The 22,656-nt window shown below is 36.3% G+C and overlaps 3 protein-coding genes across 3 annotated transcripts; 2 read left to right on the top strand and 1 right to left on the bottom strand.

Annotated features, from left to right (window-relative positions):
* The first annotated feature begins 5,937 nt into the window (after window positions 1-5,937).
* On the top strand, window positions 5,938-8,102 carry LOC132172010 (epoxide hydrolase 3). The gene is made up of 3 exons (XM_059583432.2): window positions 5,938-6,344; window positions 7,192-7,430; window positions 7,524-8,102. The coding sequence occupies exons 1-3, from the start codon at window positions 6,192-6,194 to the stop codon at window positions 7,768-7,770; spliced, it is 639 nt and encodes a 212-aa protein (XP_059439415.2). The 5' UTR covers window positions 5,938-6,191; the 3' UTR covers window positions 7,771-8,102.
* A 2,021-nt stretch (window positions 8,103-10,123) lies between these two features.
* Window positions 10,124-13,586, bottom strand: LOC132172893 (large ribosomal subunit protein eL18y). Its single transcript, XM_059584453.2, has 5 exons — window positions 13,486-13,586; window positions 13,302-13,391; window positions 13,068-13,196; window positions 12,224-12,406; window positions 10,124-10,569 (listed from the first exon to the last, which is right to left on the bottom strand). Exons 1-5 carry the CDS (start codon window positions 13,486-13,488, stop codon window positions 10,411-10,413), a joined length of 564 nt encoding a protein of 187 aa, XP_059440436.2. The 5' UTR covers window positions 13,489-13,586; the 3' UTR covers window positions 10,124-10,410.
* Window positions 13,587-17,694: 4,108 nt separating this feature from the next.
* On the top strand, window positions 17,695-20,392 carry SEC15B (exocyst complex component sec15B). Its single transcript, XM_059582008.2, has one exon. It carries the CDS (start codon window positions 17,871-17,873, stop codon window positions 20,256-20,258), a length of 2,388 nt encoding a protein of 795 aa, XP_059437991.2. The 5' UTR covers window positions 17,695-17,870; the 3' UTR covers window positions 20,259-20,392.
* Window positions 20,393-22,656: the final 2,264 nt, after the last annotated feature.

The raw sequence follows: 22,656 nt of genomic DNA, 5'->3' as shown, positions 1-22,656 counted from the left end.
ATATGGTGTAGACATAGGTGAATAATCAAAGTGCTCAAATCTTTTTAGCATCTTTTCAACATAATGTGACCGAGATAAAGAAATACAATTATTATCTCTAAAAACTTTAATGCCCAATATAACATTAGCTTCACCCATGTCTTTCATATCAAAATTAGATGAAAGAAATCTTTTAGCTTCATGCACAACATTAATGTTGGTTCCAAAAATAAGCAAATCATCAACATATAAACAAATAATGACACCTTCATTATTACTAAACTTGCTATAAATGCATTTATCTCCACCATTAATCGAATAAGCATTAGACAACTTCACTTTGTCAAATTTTTCATGTCATTGTTTAGGAGCTTGTTTTAATCCGTACAAAGATTTCACCAATTTACAAACTTTGTGTTCTTGACAGGGGATTGGGTTGCTCCATATAAATTTCTTCTTCTAAATCACCATTTAAAAAGGCAGTCTTGACATTCATTTGATGTACCACAAGTTTATAAATAGAAGCAATAGCAAATAGTATTCTAATAGATGCAATTCTAGTAACCGGAAAATAAGTGTCAAAATAATCAATATTTTGCTTTTGCTTGTAGCCTTTAGCCACCAAGCATGCCTTGTATTTATCTATTGTACCATCCAGTTTGAGTTTCTTCTTGAACACCCACTTACAACCAATTGGTTTGGTCTTAGGAGGTAACTCAACAAGTTCCCATGTATGGTTATACATAATTGAATCTAATTCATTATTAATAGCTTCTAACCAAAAAGGTGCATCAATAGATTTGATTGCTTCATTATAACATATCAGATCATCATCAACAATATAAGCAATAAAATCATTACCGAAATTTCTTTCCGTTCTAACTCGCTTGATTCTCCTCAATTCTTGCACATCATCAACAATTTCATGAAAGGTAAAAGAAGATTCATGCAATAATTTTTCCTTATTTTTCAAAGGAAACACATTCTCAAAGAAGATAGCATTTTCAAATTCAATAATAGTATTGTAATCTAAAACATCACTCTTAATAACAAGAAATCTATAACATGAACTATTGCAAGCATAACCAATAAAAACACAATCATAAGTTCTAGAGCCAAGTTTCCCCTTTTTAGGCTCGGGTAGCATAACCTTTGCCAAACACCCCCACACTTTGAGGTATTTCAAACTAGGCTTACGACCTTCCCAAAGTTCGTCAGGAGTTTTACCTGTTTTCTTATGAGGCACTTTATTCTGAATGTGACAAGCCGAAAAAATGGCTTCCCCCCACATGTTAGTGGGTAGCCCAAAACTAACAAGCATAGCATTCATCATTTCTTTCAAAGTTCTATTCTTTCTTTCGGCTACTCCATTAGATTCCAGTGAATAAAGAGGTGTAACTTCATGTATTATGCCATTTTGTTCACAAAATTCCTTAAAAGGATTGGACTCATATTCACCACTTCTATCGGTCCTTAGTATTTTAATCCTTTTACTCTTTTGATTTTCAATTTCAATTTTGTATTTTATGAACATTTCTAGGGCTTCATCTTTGGATCTTAATAAATAAAGTTTAGTAAATCTAGAGTAATCATCAACAAATATCACATAATATTTTTTACCATCTTTAGTCATTGTCTACTTTAAATCACCCAAATCACTATGTATTAAGCCAAGAAGTTCATTTTCTCTTGTAATAGATTTACAAGGTTTTTTTAGTAATTTTAGTCTCAGCACATACTTCACATTTATCCATATTCGTTTCGCTTAGTGAATTAATAATTCCGGTTCATTTTCTTGATGTACCCAAGATTTACATGTCAAAGTCTACCATGCCAAATATTAATATAATCAACCAAGTAAGCACGAGAAGATGAATTTTCATTAATAATATTAACAACATTTAATACAAAAAGACCTTGATCTTCATAGTTTTTACCACCAAACACATCATGCTTTGTAACATCCCCAGCCCGTTAAGGCTGAGTTTGCCACTTTTCTTCTTTCAAAAGTTCTTGCAAAAATCTATAAGGTCTATCAGAGTACTTAATTTTAAAGGATACGATAAATGTATAAAACATTATTCAAGAGATTTTATTACAAGCGAAATTAGAAAACATTAAACTTTAGTTGCGGAATATCATATTATTACAATAATTGATATGAAAAGACTTTGAAAGTTAATAATTATTCCCGCCCCCATTCCGGCCTTCTATTCCAGCGTCCTTTCTATCTTAAAACAAAAAATAAAACTGAATGAGCCCAAAGGGGGCCCAGCAAGTAAAATCCACAACCATAAATAGTTTTGCTTCTTGTTCTCAGTTTTGATAATTGTTTTTACAAATAAAAATACATCCAGCCATAATAATAATACATGTATGTACGGTTGCATCTTTCATAGCATATACGTACTATTACATCTATTATTAGATCATCGTCATAAATCATCTTTATAGGTCATCATCATAATGCATCGCTATAAATCATCATAGTATATCATCATTGAAAATCATCATAGTAAATCATTGTTGAAATTATATTATCATTTTCTCATATTAGGGTCCATGTACACTATTGCCCCTGTGTACGAGGGTTACGGGTCCTTGTGACCATGGCACTGAACTGTGGCCTCAGCCATGCCCGACCGTCAATTAACTCTTTTCTTGGTGCACTCAACGGTCATGTTGATGGAATACCACCTTCTGGCATAGCCTCCTTCAGTGGTTTCGCCTCCATCCGAGTATCGGTACCGAACTCCTCTCATCCTTATTTATCTTGGGGCCAAAAATACGCTCCTCCATACATGTGCCCTCATTTCATAAAAATTTAACTCATTTCTTGTACTTCTCTTTGTACTTCTTTTAATGCATCTTAGGGCAACATGTAGGAGGGTTTATCATCATTCTTCTTTCTTATAATCATCATTATTTCTCAACTTTCTTTTCTCAAAATGGAAACATTTTCAAATATAAACTTGTTGTACTTATAAAGCGTTTAAAGAAATAGAAACTTTCTAGATAATTCTTTTAGAAATGCTTCATGCATGCAACATATATCCATGACAGGTAAATAAAATAATCATTTACAGTTTGATACAAGAATAAATAAATAGCATGACATGAAGTAATTTTAGAAGGGGTAGTGAATTTACTTACTTCTAGACTGAAGCTAAAAGTGGTCAAATGATCTAGTTGCTCCAATCTGATTAACACTACTAGTATATCTTTCAAACTAATTACTCAAGTCCGTTCTCTCTCGTGTTCTTTCTTTCTTGCAACGCTTTGTCTCGCCCTTTCTCTCTCTGTTTCGTGTAAACACTTTCAGAAAGAAGAAAGACCGAGTAGAAAACGGAAGAATGAAGAATATGTGGAAGAGAAGGGAGTGGAGTGGTGAAATTTGTGAAGGGTGAGGACTCTATTTATAGGAAACCATCTCCATCTACCAATCTTCATCTATAAAGCTTCATCCACTAATCTCCATCTTAATTCTCCATCTACTAGTACTTATCTATAAATCTCCATCTATAAATCTCTATCTACTATTATACCTACCATTGATTATTCTACCTTCCATTTTACTATCATATTATTTCACCAATTACCATTCTCTAATTATCACTCTCGGTAATATCATAAATTTTCCAAGAATTAAAATCATAGGCTAAAATGAATATCAAAATAACATCCTCATCAAAATAATCTATTTAAATATTTTGAAAATTCCGGGGCGCTACATGCTTAGTTATGGTAACAATGCCACCATCAAATAAAACCTTAAGTCCTTCCTTACCAAGCAAGTGTACCGAAACAAGATTGTGTCGGAAATGAGGAACATGTAGAACATCAGAGAGTGAAAAGTTTTACCCGAAGTTAGCTTTAAGAGAGCTTTTCCTTTGCCTACCACAGGCACAGATCTATTGTCTCTAACAATTATCCACTCAATATTTTCCTTTATTGGTGTGTAGGAGGATAAATCTTCTTTATTTCCACAAATATGCCTAATAGATGCGGAATCAATCACCCATCATTTTACTTCTGTAGTCATGTTAGCTTCGGATACGACAGCTGCAATGATCTCTTCCACTTCTATCACATTTGCGATATTGATCCCCTGTAGTTGTTGGTAGTCCTTTGCTTACATACCATTGCATAATGACCTGCTTTGCCACAAATAAAACAATTGATTATTTTCTTTTGTATTAGAGAATGAGATGTGTTGAGTCTTTTCTTCTTATTCCAAGGTTTTCCTTTGGACTTATGGTCAAATTTCTTGTAGTGTTGTGGAGGCCTACTAGATCTATCTTCTACTAAATTAGCTTTGGAAATAATTTCCTTAGCTTTGTTAACCTTTTCCAAAGACCTATTCATTTATTCTATTTTAATATGCACTATGGTTTGTTGAAGACTCATGAAAGTCTTCTTTTGTTTAAAATGGAGTTTATACTCCTTACAAGAGTTGGGTAATTTTTCAACAAGACACTGGGTCATAAAACTTTCGAGTAGACCATCACCCTCTTTGGCTAATTCATCAACTATAGTATGAAACTCATGAATTTGAGAAGTAATACTCTTTTCATCGGTCAATTGAAAATGTAAGAAATTGCTTGCAGCAAGTTTCTTAGTACCCTCATCCTCAATCACATATCTACCAACTAATTCATCCCATAAATCTTTAGCAATAGTAAAATTGCAATAAACATCAAACAATTCATTAGATAAAGAATTTAATATAGTATTCACACATAATGTATTAGCCATCTCCCAATCTCTTAATTCTTTGGATTGTTCTTCAGATTCCTCATCCGGTCTAGGCTCAATTAGAGCACTAGAAATTTTTGTAAAATCTAAAACTGCAATAACCTTTTGTTGCCAACGTTTAAAATTATTTCCATCAAAAGGTTCAATTTTTGTAGCATCTGGAAGAACTTTAGCAGCAGCAAGAATTTGTGCATCCATAATCAACCTTTAAGATTGTTGTAAAATTAAATGGATGGTGCAAAAATTCTTATTGATGCTAAATAATATTAATTCGAACAATTAACAATAAGATAAATAGAATACAATAAATAAAAAAATAGAGCAAGGAAAAATCTCACAAAGCTATAGAATCACGCAAGAGCGTTATCTTTAAATGTTGATTTCGTGCCTCCCGGAGTGTATGACTCGGTGCGATCAGATCTCTTGACACGCAACCTCCCAAGATTAGACCTATAGCATCTACCTTTGTTAAGAACGCACTTTCAAGTAACGAAGATCAAATGAACAACCCTTTCTCAAATTGAAGAGGATGAAAAATTGAGTAGCAAATAACTTTATTTTTTCTCTTTAGTAACGAAGAAAAATTCTAGAGCATGAAAATGAAAATCTCACTAAAGAGTAATATTTTTGATAATTTTTTGTTAAAGTTGAACACTTGCTTATATAGACGTGGAGAATTTTTTTTCTTTTAAAACTCATTATCAAGTCATGTAATCCATGTGATTAAAAACCAACGGTCATGTAATCCATGTATTAAAACAAATGTCAACCTATAAGACAAACGGTCATGTAATCCACATATTAAAGCAAACGGTCAACAAAGTTCATTGAAGACAAAATGTTTTAATTTAATAAAAACCAACGGTAAAGAATATATATATATATATATATATATATATATATATGTTAAAACCAGCGGTTAAAAAAAATAGCTTATAAAAAGTTTTATTGCCCAACGTTCAAAAACTTATGAATGGATTTTATTGTCAAATGGTCAAAAAATTAATAGGTAAATAAAATCAAAAATAGCTTATAAAAAGTTTTATTGCCCAACGTTCAAAAACTTATGAATGGATTTTATTGTCAAATGGTCAAAAAAATTAATAGGTAAATAAAACCAATATTTGTAACATCACAACAACTCTCGTGAGTAAGAGAGAGATCAAAGATGGAAAAGATAGAGCACACGGTAGTAGCCACAAATGGGATAAACATGCACATAGCCTCGATAGGTACCGGCCCAGTGGTCCTCTTCGTCCACGGCTTCCCTGAGCTCTGGTACTCGTGGCGCCCCAGCTTCTCTACCTCTCCTCCCTCGGCTACCGCTGCATTGCCCCCGACCTCCGCGGATATGGTGACACAGATACACTGCCTTCCACATCGTCGGAGACCTCGTCGGCCTTCTTGACCATCTGGGTGTCGACCAGGTCTTCTTGGTTGGCCATGACTGGGGAGCTATGATGGCTTGGTACTTCTGCTGGTTCAGGCCAGACCGAGTCAAAGCTGTTGTCAACATCAGCGTGCCATTTTTTCCTAGGAACCCGGCGACAAGTTTTGTGGATGGCTTCCGGGCTTTGTTTGGTGATGACTATTATATTTGCAGGTTTCAGGTATTTTAATTTGGTTGATTTCCTTGTACTTTGTTTGGGTCTGGCTAGTTGATAATTGCAGGTTTTGTCCTAGCTTTTGGTATGTTTGGTTTTCTTCTGTGATTTAAAAATATAACAATTTGAAAACATTTATTTTTCAAAATGTCTGAAGTGTATTTTTTGTGATTTGATTTAAAATTATATTTTTTATGTGTGAAATCATAATGTCAAATTGAGGAGTGGGTTAATGTAGAATTCAATCTTTTTTGTTGTGAAAAAACTCAGGTGTTAGCTTTTCTTTCAAGTGCACACTCTTTGTGGGAGTTAATATCACTATTAGAAATAAGCACTTTCATATATAGTAGCATTTCTAGAATAGGAATATGCAAGATACTGTTCCTAATTTGTTATATCAAGGTATCTTGGAGACTTCTTAGGCGTGTATTACCATAATTTACTTCTTAGGCGTATACTATCATGATTTTGCAAATTTTTCATTGGTGTTGGTATTATTGTTGAGACAAGAGTTACAATAACTCAAGTGACAAATAACTCAAGAGTCTTGAGTTACAAAGGATAAATTAATTTTATTGTTGTTAATGTAAAAGTAGAAAAGACTTGTAATGTTTATACTCTTTTTCTATAAATAAGAAGTACACAATCAAAAATATCAAGGAAAAATGTAGCCATGAAGAGCTTTGATGTGTTGACGTAGACCATAAGCCGAACTACCTTATTTCTCTGAATCTCTCTTCCTTGTTCTTATTTCTCTTTTCTAAATTATAAGTTTTAATAATGGTAGTCATATATAGTTTTCTTCTTTAATTATGTGACTCTTCTCACATAAAAACACTAAAATCTGCCGCAGGAACCTGGAGAAGTTGAAAAAGATTTTGCTTGTGTAGATACTGCAATACTACTGAAGAAGTTCTTTTCACTTTTTGGTCCGATTCCTCTATGTGTACCAAAAGAGGTAGGATTTAGAGGATTGCAAACTCCAGATACCTTGCCTTGTTGGTTGTCAGAAGAAGATATTAATTACTATGCAAGCAAATTTAGCCAGAAAGGCTTCACTGGAGGACTGAACTACTATCGAGCTATTACCCTGTAAGTTTCACATATGCTTCTTTCTATTGATTTTTAGTTTGGGATGAGTCGATATGAGAGAATGATGATCTATTTGCTTTTCTCATCTTGCAGAAACTGGGAGCTCACAGCACCATGGACTGGATTGCAAATCAAAGCGCCAGCGAAGTTCATTGTGGGGGAATTAGACATCACCTACAATATCCCAGGCATCAAAGAATATGTACACAACGGTGGCTTCAAGAAAGATGTGCCTTATTTGCAAGACGTGGTTGTGATGGAAGGAGTTGCTCACTTTATCAACCAAGAGAAGGCAGAGGAGATCAGTGCACACATTTATGAATTTATCAACAAGTTCTGAAGTGGTGAAGAAGATTCTCAACAGTGTTAACTGATCTTCCTAGAGGTGCTCAGTTGCCTTGGTGTATCTGTTTTCTTCTGGCTTGAAAATTAAATAAGCAAAGACTTCCGCACATTTCTGAAAGAGAAATCAGAGGGGGTGTGGTTCAGGTTTAATAAAAGAATGATATTAAATATCTCCATCAACATTATTTTTTGCTGTGTTGTAGGGTGATGCCCTTCACTCCAGACAATAAACTATGAATGATCTGTATGTGTTTAATTCGTGCTGACAGCAACATGTTCTTGAGATCCTAAGGAACAAATGCAGTTGTGAGCAATGAATTAGTATCACCTTGTCTGAATTTTCTGTTTCCACTTACTTCCTTCTCAAAGATGCGCATGTGTGCGTGAACCGAGGGGAAGATTGGATGAAGGACAACGTGGGTCTGAGATTTCTAGTTAAAAAAGCGGGGATTTGTTGGACGACTTTTTTTTTTTTTTTTTTTTTGGTAAAGTCCACGTACTCCCCTCAAACTACCACCCAATTGATAATGTCCCCCCCAAACTTTCAATTGCGACAATGTACCTCCAAAACTATCAAAATATTGTCAATATCCCCCCCAAAGCTAGCAAAAATATCAAAATGCCCCTATATATTTATCAATATGACAAAAATACCCCTAAAATTCAAAAAAAAAAAATTAAAACGAAAATTTTAATTTTTTTAAAAAAGTTATTTTAATTTTAAACGATTTTTTTTTTTAAAACCGAAATTTTTATTTAAAAATTATAAAAGAAAACATTAAAAAAAAACAAAAAAACAAACGAAAAATTTTCAATTTTTATAAAAAAAAAAAAAATCGAAATTTTTTAATTTTTTTTCTAATAAAAAGATTTTTTTTAGGTTTTTCCAGAAATTTTAATATTTTTTTTAAAAAAATTTACTAAGGGTAGTTTCGTCAATGAGGGGAACATTGACAATGTTTTGGTAGTTTGGGGGGTACATTGTCGCAATTTAAAGTTTGAGGGGACATTGTCAATTGGGTGGTAGTTTAAGAAGGGTATATGAACTTTCCCCTTTTTTTTTTCAAAACAAAAATATTAACAAATACTAAAACAACACTCTAAAGATAAAACTACTTTCCCTTTTAATGTCACTTAAAATTTTTTTTTTTTCAAACAAAAAGGTGTTTTAAAAAGAGATGGGACTTGAATGTTTTTAGAAGAACAACAATCTCCAGATAAAGATACGGACAATCCAAATTTAATTTTACTAAAACGACGTCGTCGTGACCATTGTACACACTTGGACATGTGTGCCGGGCAAAAGATAGTCGAAGAAGATTATTCGATACTCGTCTCCTATCATTCTCATACAACGGAGCTGATGTGGCAGTATCAATCAACTCTCGATTTTTTTTTTTTTCTTTTTTAATAAAGGTTGATCTAAGTTAGCCCAACGATATAAGAGTGCGATAAGAAATGAGTACATATCATTACTCGTCAAAGGGAGGGTAAATATCTCGTCCTCTTCAATGAACTCGACCTGAGCAACAAACAACAATTTCCCATCATTCCAAAACAACCATACTATTCACAAACAAACAAAAAACATACTAAATCTCAGACCCAGAGAGAGAACAAAACAACCATACTAAATCTCAAGCACATAGCAAATAATGGAAAGGGAATCCATATGTGGGTTCACTAAACAATTTGTAACAACTGTTGTGGACCTTTGGGAATTGGCTTGTCAATCTGGGTTTCTTGAGAAACGAGCTGATTTGTAGATGGTGAAGCACTGGTTCGATCCAAGTGATCTGAAGCTAAAAGGCTGAAGCAGTAGAGGAGAAAGATGAGTAGAGAAAAAGATGAGGACGGGCGCTCGGAGCTGGAACCATATAAGATAAGACAAGGAATCTATAGTAAGCTAATCCCCGAAATCAACCATGTTCTGGGATATACGACTTAGAAGTGTGATTTTATGAAGAGAGAGAGAGAAATCAGCCATATTCTGGGGTATATGACTTAGAGGTGTAATTTTATGGAGAGAGAAAGGGTCGGAGAAGAAGGGTAGGTAACAATATACGATGGCGTTTAAAACAACTATTGGATTTATGATAAATTTTTTATTAAATTTTAATCCAATGATAGTATAGTAAACTACGCAAGTGTGGAAATAGACGTGAAAAAGTGTGAATGACTTTCTCAAGGTTGCAGCCTCATCAGCAACCTCCTCATAAGCTTGCAGAACAATGCAGCCCACCAACAATTACACAGATGACACAGCCTACTCGCAACCTGCAAATTTTTCACAGAAAACACACACAAGGCTCACAACAAGAAATGGGGCACAGCACAACCAAAGTATGGACACTGTCAATTTCAAAGCATTGATTTGCATGACTCAAGATAATTTAGAACATAATAATGTCAGCTTAAAACTATTCAAAATCATGTTTTGGCACCGCTACACTTAAAAAGCACCCAAAAATACCTTCGAACATCTAGCAGCAGATTTCAATTCTACAAGGAAAATATATCCATACCGGAAAACGGGAAATGCAAAAGAAAACCCGCTAAAGATAACATGTGTTCCTTGGAAAGGATGAGAAAAAAAGACATGAAATGGGAACCATAATTGCATGAGTTCAGCAACTCAATTTCTGAAGCCCCTGCTGTTCCTTCTTCCTCTAGCCTTCTCAAATTTCCTTCCTTTTGAACGTACATAGGGTTTTGTGTGGCTGTGTGGCACACCAGGAGCTGGCCCAAAGTGCTTCACAGCTTCACGAGAATTCTTAGGACCTCTAAGGAGAACCTGCAGCATTTGACATTGATCATTTTCCATAATCCTCTCAATTTACCAAAAAGAACAACGATAGAAAAAATGCCTTTTATTTTGATAAAAATCGGTGAGTCTAAAACATAACATGGGATACGTTTTAATTAGTACATCCTTTCACTAAGATTGGATTGATGAAGTTGTATCAATTGAATAGAAACAATAACCCAGTTATTAGACTTTCCAGAACTACCCATCCTGCTTTTATTTACCCAAAACGACAAATGCACAGATTCAGTAAAATTTTGAAAGATCCATCATGTGACTCATGTGCTTCCATTATCCTATTTTATTCAGCTTAAACATGTCTAAACATTAAAACAAGCAAGGGAAATACAAAGCCTCCAGAATTAGCATATCCTTCAACAGCAGTCAGGGGTATCTAGAAGTATCAAAAACACACGAACAAAAAAAAAAAAATTAAATGTTTGCAGCCCAATGCATAAAATCAGATTATACATGAGTTCAACTTAGACATTCTAAATTTAACAAGCAATCCTATGCTTGGGACATGAGTTAATGGCATCCATGCAGCTCCTACAAAGATTCTTAGGATCCAGAACCAAAGGGGACCATCCAGTTGTCAGTCACACAGAAGAACAAGAAATCGTATTTACAAGCAAAAATTGCATCTTTCATGTTACCAATAAAAAAATTGCATCTTCATGTTCATGTCCTAAACTTTCCTCGAACAACCCTCCAATAAAGTACCTAACTATTAGACATCAAACATAGCACTCCATCTGGACCACCAGTAAGTATATATGGACCTAGTGAAAGATAGATTATTCAAAGAAAATATTTGCAAAACCAGCACAGATAACTCCATGAAAAACAGAAACGTGAAGCCATAAAAATCTGTCCCGTGGCCACCTACTCTGTTAAATGGGTATGCTCCCCACATCATTAGCCAAGATTCCAATTCCTTGATTGAACTAGTGCTTGGGTGAGAGACAACACAAGTACTTGGTATTTATCCGAGCATTAGCACAATATAATCCTCGTGCGGTTACCTCTATGTAGTGGATTTCTACTAGTCCCCCCCCCCCCCCCCCCTTCCCTTTCCTGTGGGGGACAACTTTTCAATAAACCAACAAGAAAAACTTTCTCCCTAGAAGGCCTCAAAGGCTCTAAATCCCTTCAATCGCAACATCAATATAATGCACCACATCCTAGCAGCCTAGAATATTCTAAATCCTGTTTAGCCAACCCATCAACTAGTGTATAAGCACCAAGAATCACAAGCATAAAGCACACAGAAGCTCAACAAATAATGAACTCAAGGAATCACTAAAGAAGTCTAATAACACCAAAAGCCAATAATTTATTAAAGAAAAGAACACTATGCTTGTCCCTTCTAATTTCTACTAAACCATCTGTGCAAATGACATATTCATCCAATCGCAATTTAACTTGCAAATCTATCAACTCCAAGCAATATGCTTCATTGACAACCATCTAATGCTTATCACTAAAAGTCAATTTAAGCAAGCATATCTAGTCAAAACTATTCAACTCATTTGAAATAGCAACAATTTACCTATAGAGGACCAAGAGAACACAAACTACAGAACTAGTTGGTATGGCACAGTAAACAGAATGAATCCAGTAATAAATCTAAAGCACATACCGTGTTCTGCCCAAGAGGGGCTCTGAGAGCCAGCTGGTCAAATGTCAAGCATTCTCCACCCGCCTTTTCAATCCTAGCCCTCGCAGTCTCCGTGAACCTCAGGGCAGTCACTTTCAGCGAGGGAACTTCGTACACCCGAGTGTCATCAGTCACAGTCCCAACAACCACGGCAATCTTACCCTCCTATAAACCAAACCCAAAACCATATCAATCATAAATTGTAAGAAAGTAAGAAACAATCTCAATCAGCAATAGCAGTTAAGAATAGCACAGAAAACACTAAATTTCAAATCTTAACCCACATTGGATGCTAAATCAAATCTTATCATCCATCTATAACTAACTTTAGATATATTTTCTATTGGTAAGTTACACTCTCTTCTACTCCAAAATCAACCCCACAATAAACAAATGACGAAGGGTGCGTTTGGGATTACGATTTCGCAAGAATAATCTGTGTTTTTAAAAGATATCGCAAAATGTAAGGTATTTGGCATTGCAATTTAAAAAATCACTTAATTTAAAAAGCATTTCTATAGGCAGACAAGTGGGTGCTTATTTGAAAAAACGCAAATTTCAAACAAAATAACTATTTCACATAACAAATATTTGATAAAATAGATTGAAACTGCAATCCCAAAAAGACCCGAAGCAGCTCTCCCAGCAACCAAACATAGGGTTTTTCTAACTTTGTGAGACCAGAAGTGATATGCTCCTACTCCACTGAGACCAAAAACAATATATATATATATATATAATTCTTCTATTTTTTTCTCCTCAAGTTTTCTCAGCAACCAAATAAAACTACAGAGAGAGAGAGAGAGAGAGAGAGAGAGAGAAGCACCTTGGCCTTCATGTAACGACTCAATCTGGAGAGAGATAGAGGCGGCTTGTTGACCTTGCTCATGAAGAGCCTCTTCAGTATCACCGCATTGAACTTGCTCCCTGTCCTCCGCACAAGAAACCGGTACAGCTGTTCATAGATCAACATTTCACGTCAGCCACAAATCAAATCCTCCATAGCCACCATACAATAACAAAAACATATATATACACGCAGCGAGAGACGGGGTAAGACCTTGACGAGTAGCTTGAGGTAAATATCATCCGATTTGGGGGCGGTTCGCTTGGATTTCTTGACCTTGCCACCGGCGACCAAATCGATACCCTGCAACAGAAGAAGAAATGAGAGGAGGTATACGAAGGGATGGAGAGAAGAAATGGTGCTATGCGTCGTTAGGGTTTTAGGGGGAAGAGAATACCATGGCTGCTGCTGCTGCTGCTCCGCGCGACTGCTAAACGAGCAAATTGTGCTTTTAGAGGGAGAAAAAAGGGGCTAGGGTTTTGGGACTCGGCAGGGGTTCCGTAGTGCTCAGGTCCACGGGAATTAATGGAATCTAATCCTCAGCCGTAAACGTGGCCCGTGACTGGATTGATTAATGATATGAGGAATCGGGCGGTTGAGGTTATCCTATCTCAAACGTGGGGTAATCTCGCACCCATACTTTTTAAATTTTTACTTTAAATTCTCGTAATATCAATGTATACCGTCCAAAAAAACAATGTGTGTTATAAAACATAACTTTTTAAAGTTTAATTTACATTATAAAAATAAATAAATATTAAGCAATAGTAAGTTATCCTAGTGATCCAAGCAGGGGCCGAATCAAACATTGTGATACGAGATGGCAAAATTATTATTGAAAAAAAAAAAAAAAAAAAAACTTTTTTTAGGGAGAGAATATTTTAATTTTTGGGAGTTAAAATTATAAAAATTATGTATTTAAAAATAAAAAATACATTTTTGAGAGGATAAAACTCCAAGGTAAAGCCTTCGGTACCCAATTAAAGCCATGGACTAGTTTTAGGGGTAGTACAAGGCAGTTATAACTACTAACCACATTCATTTATATATAATAATATAAATATATATATTAAATATTTTATATTAATAAAATATATTAATTTTTTCATTTGTATTTGGATTAATGGATTTGGGCTACTTATGACTATATATGTGAAATATATAATATGGCAGGTGATGTTTTGGGTTAAGCCTTATTAAAAAATGTTGGCTGGCCCAAAAAAAACATGTTTTTTTTCAACCAACATTTTGACCTTAAACCCTTAAAATAAGCCGATTAAAGGCCCAAAACACTTAAATAACCTAAAAGCCCATACAAAAAAGCGGTTATAAAACCGCATATAATTGGATTGAATAACCGTTAACTGTAAGTTATAAAATAACTGTTACCTGCCTAGGCAGTTGCGATTATTAAAAATTGATAACCGCCCAAGGCAAAGGTGGTTGCAGTTGCGGTGTATATATATATATATATATATATAATTTTATTTTTTTGACATGTCTACACAAAAAAATGAATCAAGATTCAAACTAGTGATTGAGCTACTCCTTAAGAACAAGCCACGTACATATTACTTCCAAACATACAACAGTGAGCAATGGATTAAGCTCAAGAGTAATATTAAAATTTATATTTTTTATTTTATAATTAACTCACAAGGATATAATAGTTTTAACTAATTTTTTTAATAATAGTTAATCTAACAAGTTGATTAAGACTACCGTATCAACATATAAAATAAAAATATAATTGCAAACACTATTCTATTTGACAGATCATGAAACATATAATAATCCTATAAAACAAAAGGCAATTGAATGAGACACTTACGAGCGACCAAGTGAAAGCAATTAACTGAAAAGATATACAACAATTGTTCTAAAACTTTCATATATTGTGTATATTTAGCTAATATAAAACAAAAATCAATTCCAGCCGGTTACCTTCAACTTATGTAAAACACATTGATCACTAACCTCTGAGCAATTACTATAGCAAAATATTACTTTATTTTGTTCATAATCAACAATACTTTTTGATTATTTTATTGTTTCTCTTTTCAACAATCGCATTTTTCCCTTTGTCACTGATGAACAAAATCCCAGACTATATTACTCACTCCTTTCAACATGTTCACAAACTCTTTGGTGTATGTAATCCAAGAGAAGATTATATACGGCGGATGCTGGTTGTCGCGGTGTCCGCCTAGTCTGATGTTGCCTTGTGCCACGTTCGGACCCTTAAGAAAAATAAAAATAAAAAGACAAAGTTAGAAAACGTGTGAATTATGAACTCTCTCATCTCTCTCTCTCTCTCTCTTTCCTCCTACCTCTTTCCTCATCTCATCTCTCTATCTCATCCCCCATTTCATATGGAAGTTATAATCTCTCTCTTTCCTCCTCCCTCTTTCCTCATTGAGGGCCGACCGTCAATGACCATGAACACCAAGCATTCGCTAACGACGAGCCACCCATATCTTCGGCAATGATCTCCCCATCGTCAAAATCTCCATATTTAAAATTCTTTTTTACTAACTTACATTTTGAATATGTTGAGGAGAGAAACACCAAAGAAGTCAAATAAGAATAAATTAATACGCATATTAGAACACCACTTATAACCCAAAAGCCTAAGACAATAAGCTTGGGTCTATTTAGATATATTAACCACTCTTATTCTTTATATTTTCTCAATGTGAGACAGAAACATCGCAAGCGTATGCACAATAGAATAAATTTACAATGAGAAATTTTGAGAAGTCCTTTTTTTAAAAAGAAGATAGTGACTTGGTGACATGCCAATTATTCGATTTCAGTTATGATGAGTAGTTTATAACCAAAGGGTAGTCTTTACTCTAAAGAGAAGAAGGAAAAACAAATTATAGTGGGTTGGCCCGCTTGGAGATTTTGGATATTTTGAAATTTGGGAATTTTGACAATGGATAGCTCATTGCCAGAGATGTGGGTGGCACGTCACCAACAGTGCTCGACATTCATGGTTGCCAATGGTCAACCATCAGTGAGGAGAGAGGGAAGAGGAAAGAGAGATGGAGGTGAAGAGCTTTCGTTTGAAACGGGGGAAGAGAGAAAAAGAGAAAGAGAAAGTTCACGGTTCACACGTTTTCTAACTTAAAATTTTAATTTTAAATTTTTTTTAAGGTTCGGACGTGACACAAGGACACATCAATCAAAGGCAAATTGTCGTCAAGGGGTAACTCAATCGGTTGTGGACCATGCTTTATGAAGCGGAGGTCACTAGTTCGAATTCTTCCTCCCCCTTTCCTTGTGTGAACATGTAAAAAAAAAAAAAAAAAATCAAAGGCAAATTGCTCTCTAATTACAATACCATAGATACAAATTGAAATTTTCTCAAGCCAAACCTAATTTATGACATGCTTTATAGCTTATCTAGCCAAACCATGAGCTGTAGAATTTGCGTCCCTTTTAATATGTTCAATCGTACATGATCTCAGCAAACGCACCCGTTCTTGAATCCTATCTACAATATGCCCGAACCTACTCTAATTTTTGTGCTTTGCTTGGACCGCGTTAACAATTGCAAGGCATCACCCTCTATAACTACATCAAAGAAGCCTATTTTCCTAAAAAATTCCAAAGCTTGTCGGAGCTTTCGCAACAATAGGGTCAACCAAAACATTCTTCGTCAAACTACGTGCTGCGAGGACTCTACCTTCATGGTCTCGTAAAATAGGTCCAATCCCTATTATTCTTAGCACCTTCTCCACAGCTACATCTCAATTAATCTCTATGTACAAACTCTTTTGAAAGATAAAGAAACACATAGCATATATTAACAAGTATCCACATCTGTTATTATAAATGCTAGGACAACCTGCGTGAGTCCATCGTATGTAAAATGTTTAGAGTTTGTATTGAAAAAAAATGTTAGGTGAAATAGAGAATGATGATTTTTAATTAATTAAAATGCATAATATTGCTGAAAGAAAAATGCTACACACAATTTTACTCATATATTTCTAAATACATCGTAAGGTAACACTAAAAATTGTAATTAGATTCAAAACTTAATAATAATGTCTTTAAAATTTAATGGTAATTTATAATGTAAAATTAAGGGTCTATTTAAGATTGCGATTTTAATAAGTGCGATTTTTAAAATCGCGTTTTTAAAATCGCTAATTTTTAAAATCGTAAAGATGTTTGATAAAACATGTTAAAAATTATTTTTTTATTAAATATTTATTATGCAAATTCATGATTTTGGTTTAAATTCACACTTTTTTAAATAAATACTTCATAGCTTGCTTATTGAAATCGTAGATTATTTTTCTATTTTAAGTTAAGTATTTTTTAAATCGTAATATCAAACGCTATACGTTTTGCGATATCTTTTAAAATCGTAAATTATTTTTACAAAATCTCAATCTCAAACGCACCTTAAAAGTGTGAGTAAATTAAGGTAACCATAAACCATTGCAGCAGAAACGCCAGGACAGGATTTTTGTATTTATTTTCTTCGATTATGTGTCAACAGTAATCTCCATCGATTGACCACCTGTAGCCGCGACTCCTAGATCTCCTCCGTCCAACTGAAATTTACCATCCAATGAAAACTCTTTCTTTCTCAGAGTCCCAGACACCGTTCCGGTACGACCCAGCAAGTCAAAGTATCACCCGCGTTAGAATTACCAAAATGCATTAAGTCAGTCCCTCAAATTACCAACTCCCAACCTCCCCCACTTTCTCTTGCATCAAATAAATCCGAATCTCCACCGCTTTTCACAATCCACGCGCATCACGATGAACTCCACGAAGTCACGCCGGAAGGTGGGTCCAGCCTCCGCCGCCGAGAACGGCGCGGAGTCAGCGGACAAGCTGGAGCAGATGCTGCTCTCCTCGGCCATATGCAACAACGAGGACTTGGGGCCCTTCATCCGCAAGGCCTTCTCGTCGGGGAAGCCCGAGACTTTGCACCACCACCTCCGCCACTTTGCGCGATCCAAGGAGTCGGAAATCGAGGAGGTCTGCAAGGCCCACTACCAGGACTTCATCATGGCCGTCGACGACCTCAAGTCCCTCCTCTCCGACGTCGAATCCCTCAAGTCCGCTCTCTCCGACTCTAACTCCAGGCTCCAGTCCGTCGCCGGCCCACTCCTCTCCTCCCTCGACGCCTTCCTCGAGGCACGCACCGTTTCGGTGAACGTCGATCTCGCGCTCCAGTCGCTCGCCACGAGTATCCGCTTGATCGAGGTCTGTGCCCGATCCAATCACCACCTGTCCAACAGCAACCTCTACATGGCGTTGAAGTGCTTGGACTCGATAGAGACTGAGTTTTTGGACAAAACGCCCTCGTCTACTCTGAGGAGAATGCTGGAGAAGAAGATTCCGGCGATTAGGGCTCACATAGAGAGGAAGGTGAGTAAACAGTTCGGCGATTGGCTGGTGGAGATCCGGGTGGTGAGCAGGAACCTCGGCCAGTTAGCCATCGGCCAAGCCTCCTCGGCGCGCCAGCGCGAGGAGGATCTCCGGATCAAGCAGCGCCAAGCCGAGGAGCAGAGCCGGCTCAGCCTCCGGGACTGCGTTTACGCTCTCCAAGAAGAAGACGACGAGGAGGACAACCACGGTGACAGTACCAACGGCTTCGATTTGACTCCTCTGTACAGAGCCTATCACATACACCAAACCCTAGGGCTCGAGGACCGGTTCAAGCAGTACTACTTCGAGAACCGGAAGCTCCAATTGACGTCGGACTTTCAGGTATCGTCTATGACTCCTTTCCTCGAATCTCACCAAACATTTTTCGCTCAAATCGCCGGGTTCTTCATCGTGGAGGATAGGGTTATGAGGACAGGAGGAAGTTTGATTTCGAAAATAGAGGTCGAGAACCTGTGGGAGACCGCTGTGAGCAAAATGTGCTCGGTGTTAGAGGATCAGTTCTCTAGGATGCAGACCGCGAACCACTTGCTGTTGATTAAGGACTATGTGAGCTTACTGGGAGTGACTCTGAGGAGATATGGCTACCCAGTCGATGCTTTGTTAGATGTATTGAGCAAACATAGGGACAAGTACCACGAATTGTTGTTGTCCGATTGTCGGAAACAGATTAGTGAAGCCCTTGCGGCGGATAAGTTTGAGCAGATGTTGATGAAGAAGGAGTACGAGTATTCGATGAATGTGCTGTCGTTTCAGCTCCAGACGTCGGACATTGTGCCAGCGTTTCCTTACGTGGCGCCGTTCTCATCCACGGTGCCGGATTGTTGTCGAATCGTGAGGTCGTTTGTGGAGGATTCCGTGAGTTTCATGTCGTATGGAGGGCAGTTGGATTTTTACGATGTTGTGAAGAAGTACTTGGATAGGCTGTTGAGTGAGGTTTTGGATGAGGCTTTGTTGAAGCTGATCACTACTTCTGTTCATGGGGTTTCGCAGGCAATGCAGATGGCGGCGAATATGGCTGTCATGGAGCGTGCGTGTGATTTCTTCTTTCGTCATGCCGCGCAGCTCTCGGGGATTTCCTTGAGAATGGCTGAGAGGGGTAGGAGACAGTTTCCGTTGGGCAAAGCGCGTGATTCGGCCGAAGAAATGCTCTCAGGGTTGCTGAAAGCGAAGGTTGATGGGTTCATGACGTTGATTGAGAACGTGAATTGGATGGCTGATGAACCTGCACAGAATGGGAATGAATATGTGAATGAGGTGATTATATACTTGGAAACTCTGGTTTCGACTGCTCAGCAGATATTGCCGGCTCAGGTCCTTAAAAGGGTTTTACAAGATGTTATTTCTCACATCTCCGAGAATATTGTTGGAGTTCTATGTGGAGACTCGGTTAAGAAGTTTAATCTAAATGCAATCATTGGGATTGATGTTGATATCCGGCTTTTGGAATCATTTGCGGATAATCAAGCTCTTATTTTCTCAGAAGGGGATGCAAATCAGTTGAAAAAGGCGCTTGCTGAATCAAGGCAATTGGTTAGTTTGCTTTTGAGCGATCATCCGGAGAATTTTATGAATCCAGTAATCAGGGCAAGGAGTTACAACACTTTGGACTACCGGAAAGTCGTGACGATTTCAGAGAAGTTGAGGGATCAATCAGATCGGCTGTTTGGAACCTTTGGGTCACGGGGAGCCAAGCCGAACCCAAAAAAGAAGTCTCTTGATGCTTTGATAAGAAGACTGAAGGATGTTAGCTGATTGAATGCTTGACTGTATGTACAATCCTCTATCTTTTTCCCTTATCTGCTCTGATTGCAGTTGGTATTCTTTCATAGTGGTTCGTTCATTGTTAACTTTATTTGCTTAAAGATAAAGCCTGTCAATTGTTGTCCTCTGATTGTGTCAAGGAAATATGCATTTTTTTTTTTTTTGTATGCATCACCTTCATAGTTATGTATTTGTTTGTGTATTGAATTTTTTCAAGCCATGTTAGTTGTTTTGCTGTTACATCTTACTTCGATTTCCTCGGGCTGATCTCTGACCTATAGATGCAAATGCGACTCTATCCTTACATGCAAACTCTTCTAAGCATCACGATATGACTATCTTAAACTCTTCTATGATAGTTGAAAGAATGATGGGTAACATGTCTTTTTATAGATCATTGATGAGTAGTGAAGGAATAGAAGTGTCACCGATGAATTGGGATCTGAGTAAGAGTAACCAAATCAGCTGTACGAAGGTGGTAAGCACCAATTTAGGAAGTAAATTACTAGCTGCATGATGTTGATGCACTCTTGAAAGGCTGCTTGTGACCTTTGTTATTACCATATCATGCCAGGTGTAATGGCTTATGACCAAAAATATATTGTAATATTTCTTGATGTGGTGTGGATGGAGGGACTTGAAAAAGGAATTGAAGTGGGGACATGGGTAAGTGCAATCCCTAGTTTAGTGGGTGGGAGGACGAATAGGCTTACTGCTTTGTTGTTAAACTTAGGAGAGAAGAGTAGTGCCATATACCACACCATATATTTATTTCAATATTATTCCACAATGTTAACGTGACTGTCTCAACTAATTTTTAATTTTTTTTTTAACAATGAATGATCATAGGGTTGGTTAGGATTGTCTCATCAATCTTGTGGGATAAAAATGTGGTAGATAACATTTTTTAACTGAGAAATAGCTGCATTATTTGGAATGATCAAATCAAAGGATGACATTTTGCAAATGATTAGCCTTTGGATCAACATGAGAAAAGACTTCGAAGTGCTTGGTTAAAAAGAACATCAAGATTGCAGGCACAGATGGAGGAACGGCAGCATATGATTTATCTAAAATAGTACAAGATCCAACTGATAGTTGCTTTTAAATTCAATATTTACATATTTACATCCTGTTTGAATCTGCTAGGGAATTCCTGAATAAAAAGATTAAAAAGAAAGAAAGAAAGAAAGAAAATCAGATTAGGAAATACAAGAAACTTGGTGTTTCATACTAACATGCTGAAGAATCTAGAGGTTTGATGAGTGTAATTTGGACAATGATCTGAAATTTTTACACTTTAGATGGTGCATTCTTATATTTGATGAAAATCGTGAAAAGATTGTGTTTAGACTTAAATTAAAAACGGTGACCCATTTTTGATGTAGGATGCCATGGCAAAGAAAATGATGTTGGTTATTATTGTTAAAGTATTTTTAAAATAAATAAATACATTAGCAAACACTTCACAACACCCACTTTTTATAATTTGACAGCAGGTGCTTAACTTTTGTGGAGTCAAGAATTAAAAAGCATCTCCAGCAGCTATGGCTATTTTAGCTGCTCAAAATCAACTTTTTCTAATTTAGCTACTACATTTTCATAATGAACTCCAGCGGACTATTTATTTTATTATCTACTTTATTTAAATATTGTTGTTTAATCTATTTTTTCCCACTGCTCTCTCTCCCTCACCACGCACAACAACCTCTCCCCCGATTCATTTTCCAGTCCAAATCCCCTTTACCGTCTCTCACTCTCGCTCACCACCATAGAACTAGGATTGCAAAGATTATCCACAAATCCATTTATGCTCCACAAACATCTCTCACTGGGGACGATTTGGTTTGATGGGTGTGAATTTTGGTTGTGATTTTTTGATGGGAGTCGATTTGGTTTGATGGGTAAGGATTTTGGGGTGTGATTTTTTGGATTTAATTGAAGGAGAGTGAACCAGTGATCTCATGTGTGGTGGAGGAAGATGAGTGGGAGAGAAGAGAGAAGAATCCGTGATGAGGAATCCATGATAAGAGAGAAGAAGAGAAAGTGGTAGAGAAAGAGAGGAAGAGGAAAAAAAATGTTGGGTGAGAATGTGTTTCGGGGAAGATGAACCAGACAAATAAAGAAAAAGAGGGAGAGAGACAGAAGAATAAAATAAGAAAATGGGAAATCATATTATATTACTTACAGATACTACAGTAAACTTTCATATTTGAAAGTTTACTGTGGTAATTGTAGAAAAAATTTTCATTTTACAATGTCTGCTAGAGGAAGAAGATAGAACATAATAGCTAAATTTAGCTAAAAAGCTAATTTACAAACCTTGTCAGAGATGTTCTAACTTATTATTTTGACAACCCACCCCATTGTGTTTGGGGTGGCCCTTGAC

The sequence above is a fragment of the Corylus avellana genome, chromosome 1, assembly GCF_965113065.1.
Source record: "Corylus avellana chromosome 1, dhCorAvel1.hap1.2, whole genome shotgun sequence".
NCBI lineage: Eukaryota > Viridiplantae > Streptophyta > Magnoliopsida > Fagales > Betulaceae > Corylus > Corylus avellana.
Note: the sequence above shows the minus strand (reverse complement) of the source record. Positions and strands in the feature narration are given on the sequence as shown.

Coding starts and splice junctions, on each gene's coding strand:
- LOC132172010 (XM_059583432.2), top strand. CDS start 6,192: ATGATGGCTTGGTACTTCTGCTGGTTCAGGCCAGACCGAGTCAAAGCT. Junction 6,345..7,191: donor ATTATATTTGCAGGTTTCAG/GTATTTTAATTT, acceptor AATCTGCCGCAG/GAACCTGGAGAAGTTGAAAA. Junction 7,431..7,523: donor TACTATCGAGCTATTACCCT/GTAAGTTTCACA, acceptor CTCATCTTGCAG/AAACTGGGAGCTCACAGCAC.
- LOC132172893 (XM_059584453.2), bottom strand. Junction 13,197..13,301: donor ACCTCAAGCTACTCGTCAAG/GTCTTACCCCGT, acceptor ATCTATGAACAG/CTGTACCGGTTTCTTGTGCG. Junction 10,570..12,223: donor CCCCTCTTGGGCAGAACACG/GTATGTGCTTTA, acceptor CAAATGCTGCAG/GTTCTCCTTAGAGGTCCTAA.
- SEC15B (XM_059582008.2), top strand. CDS start 17,871: ATGAACTCCACGAAGTCACGCCGGAAGGTGGGTCCAGCCTCCGCCGCC.